We start from the raw sequence: 12,466 nt of genomic DNA on the forward strand, positions 1-12,466 counted from the left end.
ACACAGGAACTTACAAGTGCGATTCCAAGTAAAAATCATGTTCTGAGCTATTCCATGGGACACCCGATGGAACCCCCCCGAGTTACTTAGTGGCAGAATCCACAGGATGTTTCCTGCATGGCTTATGAAGGCTGGGCATTTCCCATGAGCTTGGTAAAGCGGCCAGTGCCAAGGGTGTGGGCAGGATGGTGACAGAACAGAGAAGCACCAGTTTGTTGATGTTTGTCATTTTTATTTGCAATACTTTAGGTCCAAGTTTCAAACTGCAATATTTTTACACTCAAGACACAGTCATGCACAATCCATATTTCAATTTTCTATTGCTTCAACCACAATTTAAAATAACGATATTAGAAACAAAAGTCCTTAAAAAAAGTGAGAAGCTGAGGTCAGAAGAATGGGACCACACCATCAGCAGGTCTACAAAAGAAATAACTTACCGAAAAAAAATCAAACGAACAAAAAGACCATAAATACCTTTAATCCAAAGTTACAGAAGAATTTCACTACACATGGGTTTACAGGGAACACATTTGAACAAAAGTAATACACAACCAAATGAGATACAACTCTGATAAAAAATGAAAATATAGATCCTCCTCAACTTGTTTTGTCTGGATATCATGAGTATAATCCCAGTAGACATCAGCTCCCTGTGATCAGACTCCTCCCAGCTGATGCCCCGAGATTTAAAACTCAACCCACACTAATGGTTATAGGATTCTGTGAAAGGTCTTATCATCACTAATGAATATAGTATATGCGGGTCCATAAAGCACACCACGCACAAGCACACACACTGAACTTGAATTTCGCACTCAGGGCTAGTTGGCACTCTGCTAGCAGGCATGGCATTGGGACTAACTGACTTCCAGTGTACCCTCTCTCCAGCAGTGTAGTCCTACAACTGGCCGATCACCATGGGAGTTGTCATCAGAAACGCTATCTTTGGTTCCCAACAAGTGGATTCGTCAACACTTCTCAATGCTAATAACATGCACTTCTATTTTCATTTCTTTCTCAGCAACCTGCAAGTGCTTATGTCCACTCTCAATAATCCCAGCCGTTTAAATGCATGGATTCTGCCATCTTGTGCCATTTACAAAGTAAAGTCTACAAAGCCCAGCATCGCTTCATAGGAAAGGAGAGGCCCAAATATAGTTTCGTTCTAGCAAGTGTGACAGTGTATTTCTGTTCTAGTAGCAAATACTGGCCACAGCTTAATGAAAACCAGACTACACACAGAGCATATGGAAAATAGAAACTGGGAACACACCACAGAAAAAGGACGTTAAAACAACAACAAAACAAAACAACTGTGAGGATTGGGAAGGCTGCCACAAGTTTTATCAACATTCCCTAGTGTTATGTTCATTTACTTGAGGGTTATTCCCCGCCCCATCATCTTACATATTTCTATTATTTAGCGGCAACACAAGAAACCCAGGCTCAAGCATGCGATATTTGCCATCCATCACTATAGCAGGCTGGATTTGCAAGGCAAGCTTCGGTACCAGAAAGGGATAGAACTTTTGGAAAGACCTCAAATGTCATCTGGCCCAATACCCTTATTTTACAGATGAAGGAATAGCTGTGAAAAGCGAGCAACAGACCATATATTAGAATCCAGGTCTCCTTGTTCCTAGTCTCATACTCCTTCCACTTTGTCTGCCAGCTTCTTTATAATTGTTGATTTCCTCTTAGGTACTAAACTGCACTAACACGGTACCTCCCTCACTGCTGGTTGCAGTCACCTGATGGCGGCTTCCAAGGAAACTCTGAGAGCACTAACCAGTTTCTATCAGTTTATTCTGCAAGTCTGACTGTATTACATGGCAGGAAATGCTATTTATAATGTAGGCTTGCACATGGAAGTATGCACATGGAGATGCTAGCTACATTCCTTCATTTGTAGATTCAGTGAGATATTGTTAAATATCAAGCAGACATCCCAATGTATGAGGAGCTGGGTAATATTCATTTGGTCAGTAAAGGGTCAGAAAAGGAGTGAGACAATTAAAACTAACCAACAGAAAAGATTATATTGGAACCAAATCTCTTACGAAAAATTCTTTCTTAGGAAAAATATTTCCATTTCTTCTAAGTTACCATGTCTTTCCTTCCCAAGCCACATGCAAATATATGTTCAGAATTGCGTGTTAAGTTCACTTGAAATCCCAGGCCTATTAGATCGTCCATTTACAAATGCTGAGTTTCAGTCCTCTTGCTCTTACTCACAGACTGGGAGAAGCTTGCATCACTGGCCACGCCTGTGTATACCTGAATATCAACTGCAAGTAGCTCAGAAAAGGACCATGAAGATTTGACTGGGGAAGGCAGGGATCAGAACTCCCAGAAGTATTTTTATGTTGAGGATGGTCAATGAAAAGTGGGTTCTCCAGGTATAAAGTCGGCTCTTGGGGAAACTGAGTAACATCTGAGACTGCTATCTCATTATAAATCTCATCACCTACAATTACTTTGATGAGTTAGAGAAAAATTCCTCTCTTGGGATAGCTGGTCTCCCTCTTGCTCTTTAAAAACGACAGTAGTCACTGCTCACAACCTATAAATCATGTGACATGAAAAGCACATGGAGGCCATCTCCGGCCAAAGCTAATAGGAACTGAAGCCCAACAGACAAAGGTGGCTCTAAATATTTGTCTTCATGTTTTCACAGTCAGCTTTTAATTGCAAGTCATAACTTCTATTGAAATCAAAGGGACTTGCCCACTGGTCACTAACAGGAGAACCCTACCTGAATGATACAAGACAAGGACATTGTGGGAGCTAGGGGATTCATCCTTCTCTGCTTCTAAAATTCAACCTGAAAATCTGCTAACATGAGCCAGAGAGGGGATGCCCGAACCAGATGTTTTCAAGGGGATGAATAAAATGTCATCCCACCCAATCTACAGTAACCCAAACAGAAACCTCCCTGCCATGCCCAAGTGAAAGGCAGCCACTTTTAAAGCAGAAGGATGTGTCGGGAATTCGAAAAGCAACATCTCCCTAGGTTCCACTTAGAAATAAGAGTCCCCTAAGAAAGCATGTGCCATACCTGAGCGTGTGCCAACCTCAGCACCCAGGCAAATATGAGGGCTATGGAATTAATTGTAACTAGCAAATATCTGTGCCCTGCATGCTCTGGGCTCTGGCCAGAAGACATCTGCTTCTGGCATCTTCTCTATGTCTTTATAGCCCTCTTTCTGCCGTTTATTTATTATAAAGCAATATGATAACAACACCAAAGAAAATTTTAAAAGGAAAAAAATGTTTTTGCATAATTCCACCACCCTAACACAACTGATTTCAACAACCTGTGTTCCCAGTCTTTGTCTGTTATGCGCACTTAGTTTGACAAAGTTGTAATCCCTGTTTATGTTATTTAAAAGTGATCTGATAGATACTGAGAACTGACAGCCTCATTAGAAATAACCCACTGAGCAAAGGAATATAGTTATTTACACGATCTTTAAGCTGAGAAATAACCTTTATAGACAAACATCTCAAACTATCAAAAACAGTATACAGAAGACAGGAAGCAATTTCATATTTCTTTTTCTTTTAGCAATGGAATGTGCTTCATAGGGGAGGGATAGATGTGGAGGATCAGGTGGTTAAACTCAACATTGGGGGTGCAATCCACAAGCCTGAAGAAATCTGAGTAACACAATTAAAGAATAAATACTTGAGTTAAATCTTCTCACATGACTTGGCCAACCAGTAGCCAAAACGGAACATGGACACACAAATATTTACAATGACACATAGACGAGATCAGCAAGAACGAAGTCATTACCCAGCATGGTGACTGATTTGAGGGGATTGTGTCATCTAAAAAATCCTCATGGGATTATGACAACGCACCGGATCCTTGCTACAACATGAATGTTCTTTTCTTTCTTAAATAAATAATCTCTACTGTGCTTCTCACCCTTCCCTGACTTTCCCACTGCCCTATCCCTATCTCAGGACATTTTGGAATCAACATTCCACAAAGTGCCCTCATTATCTCTGGGCACCCTAGCAACTTTAAAGATCTGGAGAGACTCATCTGTGTCAAGATGAGCTTAAAAAAAAATCCAGAGAAAGGGAATAAACAATTAACCACCTGGAGTCCAAGTTGTTCAAGTGTACCCAATATGAATCCTTCACCACCATTTTGGCAGGAGAAACAGCTTCTCACTAATACTTATTAGAAATATACAAAACTCTCCAACATGGGGGAGGGGCTTTAGAAGCTGTTCTCATTTAAAAATTACATAGATACAAATTTGTAAGGGTAAATCCTACTGCACTATATTACCATAGAATCTTGGTACAATGCGGGTATGATGAAGAAGTCTCTGGCTCCTCATTGTTAATATGCAAAACTGAAGGCATCGAAGAGCAACCATTTTTCTGGAACACTGCTCCAGGTCTCTCCCCACCAAAAAGGCCTTTTTGACATAAGGGTCACTAATCAAAAACTAGGTTCTCCTGACTAGCTTTGTGGTGATCTCCACTGGCAAGGTGGAGTTAGTGTACTGAATTCTATTCATACCCCAGGTATTATTTCATCGAATTCCCTGGCACTATGAATGAAAATTAAAAAAATATTCAACTTTAAATGAAATAAAAACTAAGGCCTCTCTCTCTCTCTCTCATTAGAACAGTGTGGCATTAAAAATTTCAGGCCCAACTACCTTTTTGCAAAGTAGAACACAGCATGCTTCAAATGAATGTTGCCATTTAATTTTCTTTTTCCCATCTGTTTTCTTTCACTGTGGATGTTTTCTGAAGGGGGGGGTCAAGTTCCTCTCAACTTTTATCATCAAAAAAAAAAAAAAAGGAAAATAGGAAATCCACCAGTGGTGCCATTTCCTAAACATAAACACGTGTACTGTATGGTTAGCAGAAACTCTTTAAAGAAACTGCTTGCATTTTAAGGAATGGATGGATGGTTAGATGGACAGATGTACCTTAGCAGAGAAGAAGAGAGGCCCAGGCCATTGATCTCTTTCTCTCTCTTGCTGAATGTAGATATGTTCTTATTCAGATTCTCATATGTTACAAATCAAGAAGCCTTCTATCGCATTAACTGTCAGCTTCTCCAAGGCTTAGAGAGGGACTTTGCATTTAAAATGCAAAAGTGACAATACATTTAAAGAGAAACATATCCTTTTCTATGCAGCCACCCTCCAGATATTTTTCTGCTCTCAGAAGATTCAGGAAGTGCCAACCGTTAGATTTTTAATAAGTAGATACATGGTTGGACTGCTACTTCTTGAGATCTATGAGTACAAACCCTAATTATTTTTTTACTGGAGAATTTCCAGATCTGTCTGAACATGTTTTTGAAATTCAAAAGCTCAAAGGATGATGGCTGACCATGCTATATCCTGAAACAGAAATCAGTGAGACAGAGGGAAAATGGGAGCAAGTACTTGGAGCCAAATGTTGACTGTGATGTAGTTTTCACAGACCTCTCATTCCTGACAGGGCCGAATACTTACAATATCTCTGTTCTCCAGGTCTTTTAAGACATTTTAAAAATGTTATAACATGTCACACGATTCTGATCATAAGCAAATGTTGGCTAATGGGTCTATGTCTTCCTAATGTGCCTATTTGATAATACCTATGTCCCACAAGCACAAGAGAGGATTAAATTAGGTCTCTTGATTTTTGTTTCCTTCTGTCCAACAAAGATCTCAGTAGTGCACACTCCTCTTGCATTCATTTTGGCTCCCAGAGAAAGTCCCAGCTTTAAGAATGGTTTCTCCTATCAGGGTTTCCCAGGTTGAGGACCTGGACTCACCCAATAGGAGGGCCATAAGTTTCAGTGTGTCCTTTGTCAGGCATCACGAAGATGAACAAGCTGGTTTATAGAAATGATACGTCAACTATCTCTTAAGCATCATCGTGAAAATGTGACAGGATCTCACCATTTGAGCATTATTTGGGTGGACAGTTTTTAAAAGCCCTTCCTGAACATACATATTCCTCTCTGCTTTTGGAAAAATGCCTGAAAAGAAACCTTTTCCAATACAAATGCAGAAAAACAGGTACACAAACCAAGCCACCACTATAGAAGAAGAATAAAAAATTGCAACTCTATTAGGGGCATGGACTTCCGCATGTTCACACAGTACTTGCTCTGGGGTATTTTTTGTTTGTTTGTTTCATTTTGTTTTTGTTTTTTTTGTGGTTTTTTTGTTTTGTTTTGTTTTTGCTTTCTTTTTTAAAAAAAAATTTTGACATCTTTTTTTTCCTGAACATCTAATGACAATGCAAGTGAAAAACATCACATTAGGTAAGGAGTTTTGAAGGAGGTTCGAATGCAAGAGGGACTACTCTCTAACTTAAAAACGAACACAACACTATGAAGAGGAAGTGTGCATCTTTGAGAAACCCTTTTTTTCTTCAAAGTGAATGCACAAAATGAAGGGATTCACTACTGGCTCTTTCGCTTCACGGTAGAAGGGACCACTTGACGGCCACTTCGACATTGCTGCCCTGGTCGGGCTGCGATTCAGGCTTACAAATAAATTACATAATCTGAGGGAGTAGGAAAAAGGCTTATAAGAAGTTTCTATTCATTTGAAAGTTAAAGATCCCCGCCCCCCCACCCCAGTTGACTGTCTTTTCTTCCATCTTTTCCTGCAGCAGAGTTTCAGTTCAGTCTTACTCAGGAGGGAGATGGTGTGGGGTAAGGCTCGCAGTCCTAGCGGCTGCTGTTCTTAATTGCTTCTTTTGCAGCGATAATCAGAGGAGTCAGGCTGGAGAGAGGCTTGGCTAATTTTAAAAATGGATGCTACAAAAGGAAAAAAAAAAGAAGAAGAGGAATTACTGGGATCCTTTCCTCCAACAAGTATATTACCTTACATTCTCAAGCAGCCTTTTTTCACTCAGAAAAATGTACCTTGAGCATCTGATTAAACATGATTTTATTTAAAAAAGTGCCAGCTTTTGACCTTCAGATGTTCTTGTCATTCAGGGTCATGAAATCCTATGACAGCTGATTGGCAGAGCCAGAAACTCAGAGTAGGGGGTCTTGTGAAAATTCCACTATGTTTGCAACCGTCTCATTTGCCGATTGTCTCAAACCGAGTCATTTAACTGGGGCAGCTCTCATGCTTGAAAAAGTGTCTTTGGGGGCCCTTGACCCTGAAGCCAATGGCTTCTCAAATGCTAAAACCCAGAGCTGTGCTTCCACCATTTCTCTTTTGGACCCTCTGTAGTATGTAATACAAATGAATACCCCTTCCTTTTTTTTAAAAGTTTTCCTCGTTGGGAACCTGTGACATTCTACAGCTTGGTTCTCTTTCCCATGCACACTCACTGACTCCTTTCCTTCTAGCTTCTTCCCTGCTTTCCCTTCCTTCTCCCACCTCCCAGAGCTCAGTGCTCATCCTGTGCTTTTTCTAACTTAATTCCTCTGAGAGCTCACTTTCATTCATGGTTTTGACCTCTCATCAGCTTTACGGGAATGACTCCCAAATCAATATGGTGTGACCTGATCCCTTTCCTGAAGTCTGGTCCTAGTTCTCCATTTGCCTGCTGGGTATCTCCTTCCCAAATGTCCTTCTGTCCTCTTGAAGTCAACATTAAAAAAGGTATGTTAAAACGGCTCCCAAACAGGGTACTCGTGTGATGTAAGCTACAGAGGCTTTGGAACCTACATTTAAATCTCTCTTCTGCTTATGACAATGGTTAGATGAGGTAAGTAAGTGACAATTCCTTATAAGCTACACAGAGGCTAAGAAATATTAGCCATGGTATTATCCTCCATCATTTTTGCTTTTACTGCATGCTGCCATTGGTTTGATATTCTGAAGTCACTTTTGTCTTCTTCTCCCTTAGGTTCTACATGTAATCACCTATCGAGTACCTTCTTCTCAATGCTTTCTACCGTTATCTTTTGCCTTCCCTAGGTCAGCCCAAATCAATTGAACCCTCGACTATAACCATAAGTCCTTCTTGATCTTTCTGCTGCCATTTTGTACTGTTGCTAATTCTTATTGTATTCCACCAGATTCACCTTCCTAAACAAAGCTGTTGCCAGGTTGTCCCTCAGATATGTTCAGGGTTTCCCCACTGGCTACAGCCCCTCCAATTCTATAGCCTGGTGTTCAAGACCCTCTAAGGCCCTATCTCTTACAGCCTCCTGACTGTACCTCTTTGCTTCGGCTGTCCACTTTATTTTCTGTTACCTTCAACCTTGCCTCAACCTATGCCTTAGGTCACACTATAATCCTTCCATCTGAAATCCCTTCCCTTGTTCACTTCAACCAGTTAAAGCTGCTCTGTCCTTCAAGACTAAGCAGAACTCTTCCCCATTTGTAGACACTTTCTGATCACCATCACCTATAGAAGTATTTCACTAATCAACCACGGTCTTTATTGTAGGAATAGCCCCTGGGTTTGAATGAGTCTTTAAAAAAACCTTGTGTTCTTTTTTTCATATACCCAAGGACATTGTGAACTTCCAGAGAGCAGGAATCATGCCTCTAGGGTTTGTATTGTCCACTGCAGTGAGCCTTGCTCATTGAAGTTGCTCAAAAAACGTCAGTTGATGGACAGAGACTTGACTTCGGCCATACAGAAAGGCACATGAACACTCTAAGACCTGTGTCTTTTCTCAGCCCTTCTAGGGAGGGCAGAGGAATGTCATGCATTCCTCTGTTTTCTAGCCCCTGAAATGGGCAGTGATAGGCTGGAGTCAGAGAACAGTGTTCTATGGACTTTGGGCAATACACACGTTATTGTTAACATGTAAATGGAAAGAGGTGACAAACAAACTATTCAATTTAGACTCAATATAGTTTTGCCCGTTACTTAGCTGACTGTTTCAGATCAAAGTGCTGTTGGGAAAGGAACCGACTCAATGATCTACATAACTGTGAAACTGCACTGAGAGAACCCGTCTCATCACTTCTCCTTGGAACGTGTACCAGGGTGTGTCTCTGGTGGTGGGGGCGGTGAAGAGGTGGGAGTGAGGCACTCTAAAGTTCAGGTTTTTTCATCTGAGATTTGAAGCTGGCTTAAAGAGAGGATCAATGAAGGGCCATTGCAGGTTTGAAATTCAAGCCCCTGGAACAGCCTGTGAAATGCTCACAACAGAAAAGTGAAGGTGTAGCCCCTTTGATTCCTGGAACTCAGTTTATCTCAGGTGTGATTTGGGTTGGGATGGGTTATTTTTGACCTGGGGGTTGGCTCTCCATCTCTGGAGGGGTTTCAGAAGCAATAAGAATGATTTTCTTTCTCTTTTTTGCCTGGAACAGACTGAGTTTGGGGTTAACACCCTAGATAACCAAATGTTGCTCCTTGTGTTTAACTGGATTAAGTGTTCAAAGTCACAGAGAGAATATGCAGTCTTGGAGGGTCCAGGGCTTGACACATGTTCCGAAAAATGGTCCCCAGCGCTGGAGTTCTATGTGTCATCCTGGGCATGTGTTATTTTATCCATGTAAGTATATATTTTTTTCTCTAAATCAGTTTGTGGGTTTGTGTGGGGGTGAGTCAGACAATCCGGGGCTCAAATTCCAGTTTTGCCACTCGATGGCTGTGTAAGCCTCAATTTCTACATCTGTAACACTGGATAATCCCACCTACCCTACAGAGTTGTTTTCAGAATTCGAGGAGATAATGTGTGTAAGGAATTTGACACACAATTGGTACTCATGATCATCAGCTAGACGAATCCCTGAGAGCCATGAAAAGGACAAATGGTTACAGAGGCACTCACCACTGGATGGTACTCACCCAGGCAAGCAGGTGCCTGCCATTTGGCATCACAAGCAAAGGGGCTTTGATCAGTAAAGCATTAGAGTAGCAAATGCCATGGAAATAATTGCATAGTTATGTAGAGAATTACCTCCGGCCAAGAACACCTGCACACAACATCCAGGGGCACAAGTAAAGTTTAGAACAAAACAGCAACACCAGAGGTTTCATAGTTTTCTTTTTTCCTCGCAAAATAAGACTCCAGGAAGAACAAAAAAGATTTATAGATTAAACCGCCAGCTTCTCATAAGAAGGGCAACATGCCAATCAATCATGTCTTAGACGCATGCCCCTACTTATGTGCCTGTGGCCTAAAATCAAATGGGTACAGCCCAACTCAAACTAGACATCTCTTGGTACAGCTCTCTTACTGTCACACGCTGAGATGGAAAAGCTCAATATAATCACTCTGTCTTTGTAATTGTCCTATTTTATTTTCACCTGCAAAAGCTCCTTGGCAGATCCTCGCCTGTCCACATCCATCTCAAGACAACGATTTAAAAAGTCACGGAACACAGCTGACAGTCTCTCGGGATTCTGGAGCTCTGGGGTTCCATTAGTGGCTATCAGATATAATGCCTACAGGAAAAAAAGAAGAGGAAAAAGAAAAAACAGAAAAATCAATTCAGCACACACAAATTAGGGTTGTGAGTTGGCACAGAAGGTACAAATCCAGTTTCTTCCGGTTTAGACTCTGGGTCTTAAAAGTTCCATTTTAGAGAATGACACTGGCATATATTTCAAAGTGTCTATAACATTTAGAAATCATTCATCTTGGCAGTAACTGAGGTGACATTGAGGGGCCCACCCTGAAAATGTTGGAAATAAAGTTATAAGGTTGTTCTTTTGAGAGTTAAGGCAGTACAAAGCCATTTATAATGAATGAGTGATTAACCACCTAGGAAATTAAGCCTAGGGATTGCCTGTGCATCTGTGACTCTGAAGATTTGGGGAACATGGGTACACCCAATCATGTTGACCTGCATATAACCTCCAGAAGGCATGGTGACGAAAGTGATTGTAATTTACTAAGTGTTTATTTTGTTTGAAGAATGTTGGTGAGCCGACCAGGGATGAACAGAGTACATTACAGAATTAGAGAAGCACAAAGAATGAGAAGATGGTAGGGCCTGGATGAAAAGTAACCTGTGAGACCCAAGGACTCAAGTACTTTCATCCTGTGGCAGATGTATCCCTATAGATTAGAAGTAGATTTCTCATGATGTTCTACCTATACTAAGAAAAAACATGAGAAAAGTTTGATATTAGGAGTCTTGGAACCTGACAAGTATGCATCCTCTGTAAAAATAACCAGTTGCTGATAGATCTCTGAGATTTTTGTTCTGTAGGGCCGGCCCCTGAGAGACTGATGGACTCACTGTGTGCTGATGGAATCCAGGGTCCTTGCCTTTAGGGGCGAGAGATGGACCCAGGTCCCTGATTAATTCACAAAGGTAAACCCATCTTTTGAAGGCTCCTGATGGCCAAAATAAGGTAGAGACCCAAAGATGAGTAAGAGGATGCCCTGCTTTCAAAGAGCACACAATTGAGTGAGGGAGCGAGACATAAGTAGCTATAATACAGTGAGACAAGAGCTAATGGAAGGATAGAATAAGTGTTTAATACAAGGAGGAAGCCATTTACCCTAGAGCTCAGAGGAAGCTTCACAGAGGAGGTTGGCATCTGAACAGGGTTTTGAAGGAAAAGTAAGAGTTTTCCCTACAGGTATTGCCACCAGGGTTATGTCTGCCTAGATGACCAGTGCCTTAACTGTTATGAAGCCATGCTCCCTCCTGAATTTGCTTGGGTTTTGTAGCCAATTATTCTGCCCCCTACCCCAACCCTTTTCCCCTTTGCCCATAATGGCTCCTACTATTATTATTATAAGTATTTCTATCAAAGTCCTTTTCTGGACCAGTTTTCATCAGCTAATACAGACATGTCTCCTCCTGCCTAGGGATTTCCACAGGTGTACTTTAGAAAAGGTTAGGAAGGGCTGTTTTGTCCAGTGGCTGTCAACCTCTAGGATGCATCAGAATCATCTAGAAGGCTTGTTAAAACAGATTCCTAGGTCACCCATAGAATTTCTGAGTCTGTAAAGCTGAAGAGGGGCCCAAAGGATTTGTATTCAAACAAATTCCCTGTTAATGTGGAAGATGCTGGTTCCAGGACCACACTTTGAGAACCAGTTTAATCCACCTAGGTAATTAAAGCAATGGACCAAACTAAAGGTCCTCAGACTTGCTTGCACATAGGAATCACCTGGGGAAATTTAAAAGATCCATGTTCCCAGTTCTCACCCTAAACCAATGAAGTGGAAACCTTTGAGGATGGAAGGCAGGAATTGGTGATTTTTTAAGCTCTCCAGGAGATTCCAGTTCACAGCCAACATTGAGAACCACTAGCCCAGGACTTGGGGCCCACTTAACCCAGAATCTCTGCATTGTAAGCTCACCAGACACGAGAGCCCCAGAATCTCATAGAGGGAGATTCTCTAATGTGGTGATGGCTGAAAATTCCAATGTTGTAGGTTTCTATAGAGTACGATAAAACTTTCTGGTTTTTCCCCCAACACATTAAAAAAAAACAAAACCCAACACATGTAAATACAGCCCCCTCCAAACCAACACCTTCTTTCCCTCTACCCCTCCTTTCTGATTTTTCAATTCCTTTGCTGATGTATAGTAAATGTACA

The 12,466-nt window shown here is 41.3% G+C and overlaps 1 protein-coding gene across 7 annotated transcripts in view; it reads right to left on the reverse strand.

Annotated features, from left to right (window-relative positions):
• Nucleotides 1–211: 211 nt before the first annotated feature.
• The window catches only part of PAK3 (p21 (RAC1) activated kinase 3), a 248,423-nt gene continuing 236,168 nt past the window's right edge, over nucleotides 212–12,466 (reverse strand). For 5 of the 7 annotated variants that reach the window (XM_047716045.1, XM_047716044.1, XM_047716047.1 and 2 more), the window contains 2 exons: nucleotides 10,213–10,350; nucleotides 212–6,799 (listed from right to left, as the gene is read on the reverse strand). In XM_047716045.1, the coding sequence (XP_047572001.1) occupies nucleotides 6,710–6,799; nucleotides 10,213–10,350 (228 nt within the window). In that variant the 3' untranslated portion in view covers nucleotides 212–6,709. Of the gene's footprint in view, nucleotides 6,800–9,750; nucleotides 9,879–10,212; nucleotides 10,351–12,466 lie in introns of all 7 variants that reach the window. The other 2 variants (XR_007124783.1, XR_007124782.1) reach the window with 1 other exon arrangement.

This window comes from Lutra lutra, chromosome X, assembly GCF_902655055.1.
Source record: "Lutra lutra chromosome X, mLutLut1.2, whole genome shotgun sequence".
Classification (NCBI taxonomy): Eukaryota; Metazoa; Chordata; class Mammalia; order Carnivora; family Mustelidae; genus Lutra; species Lutra lutra.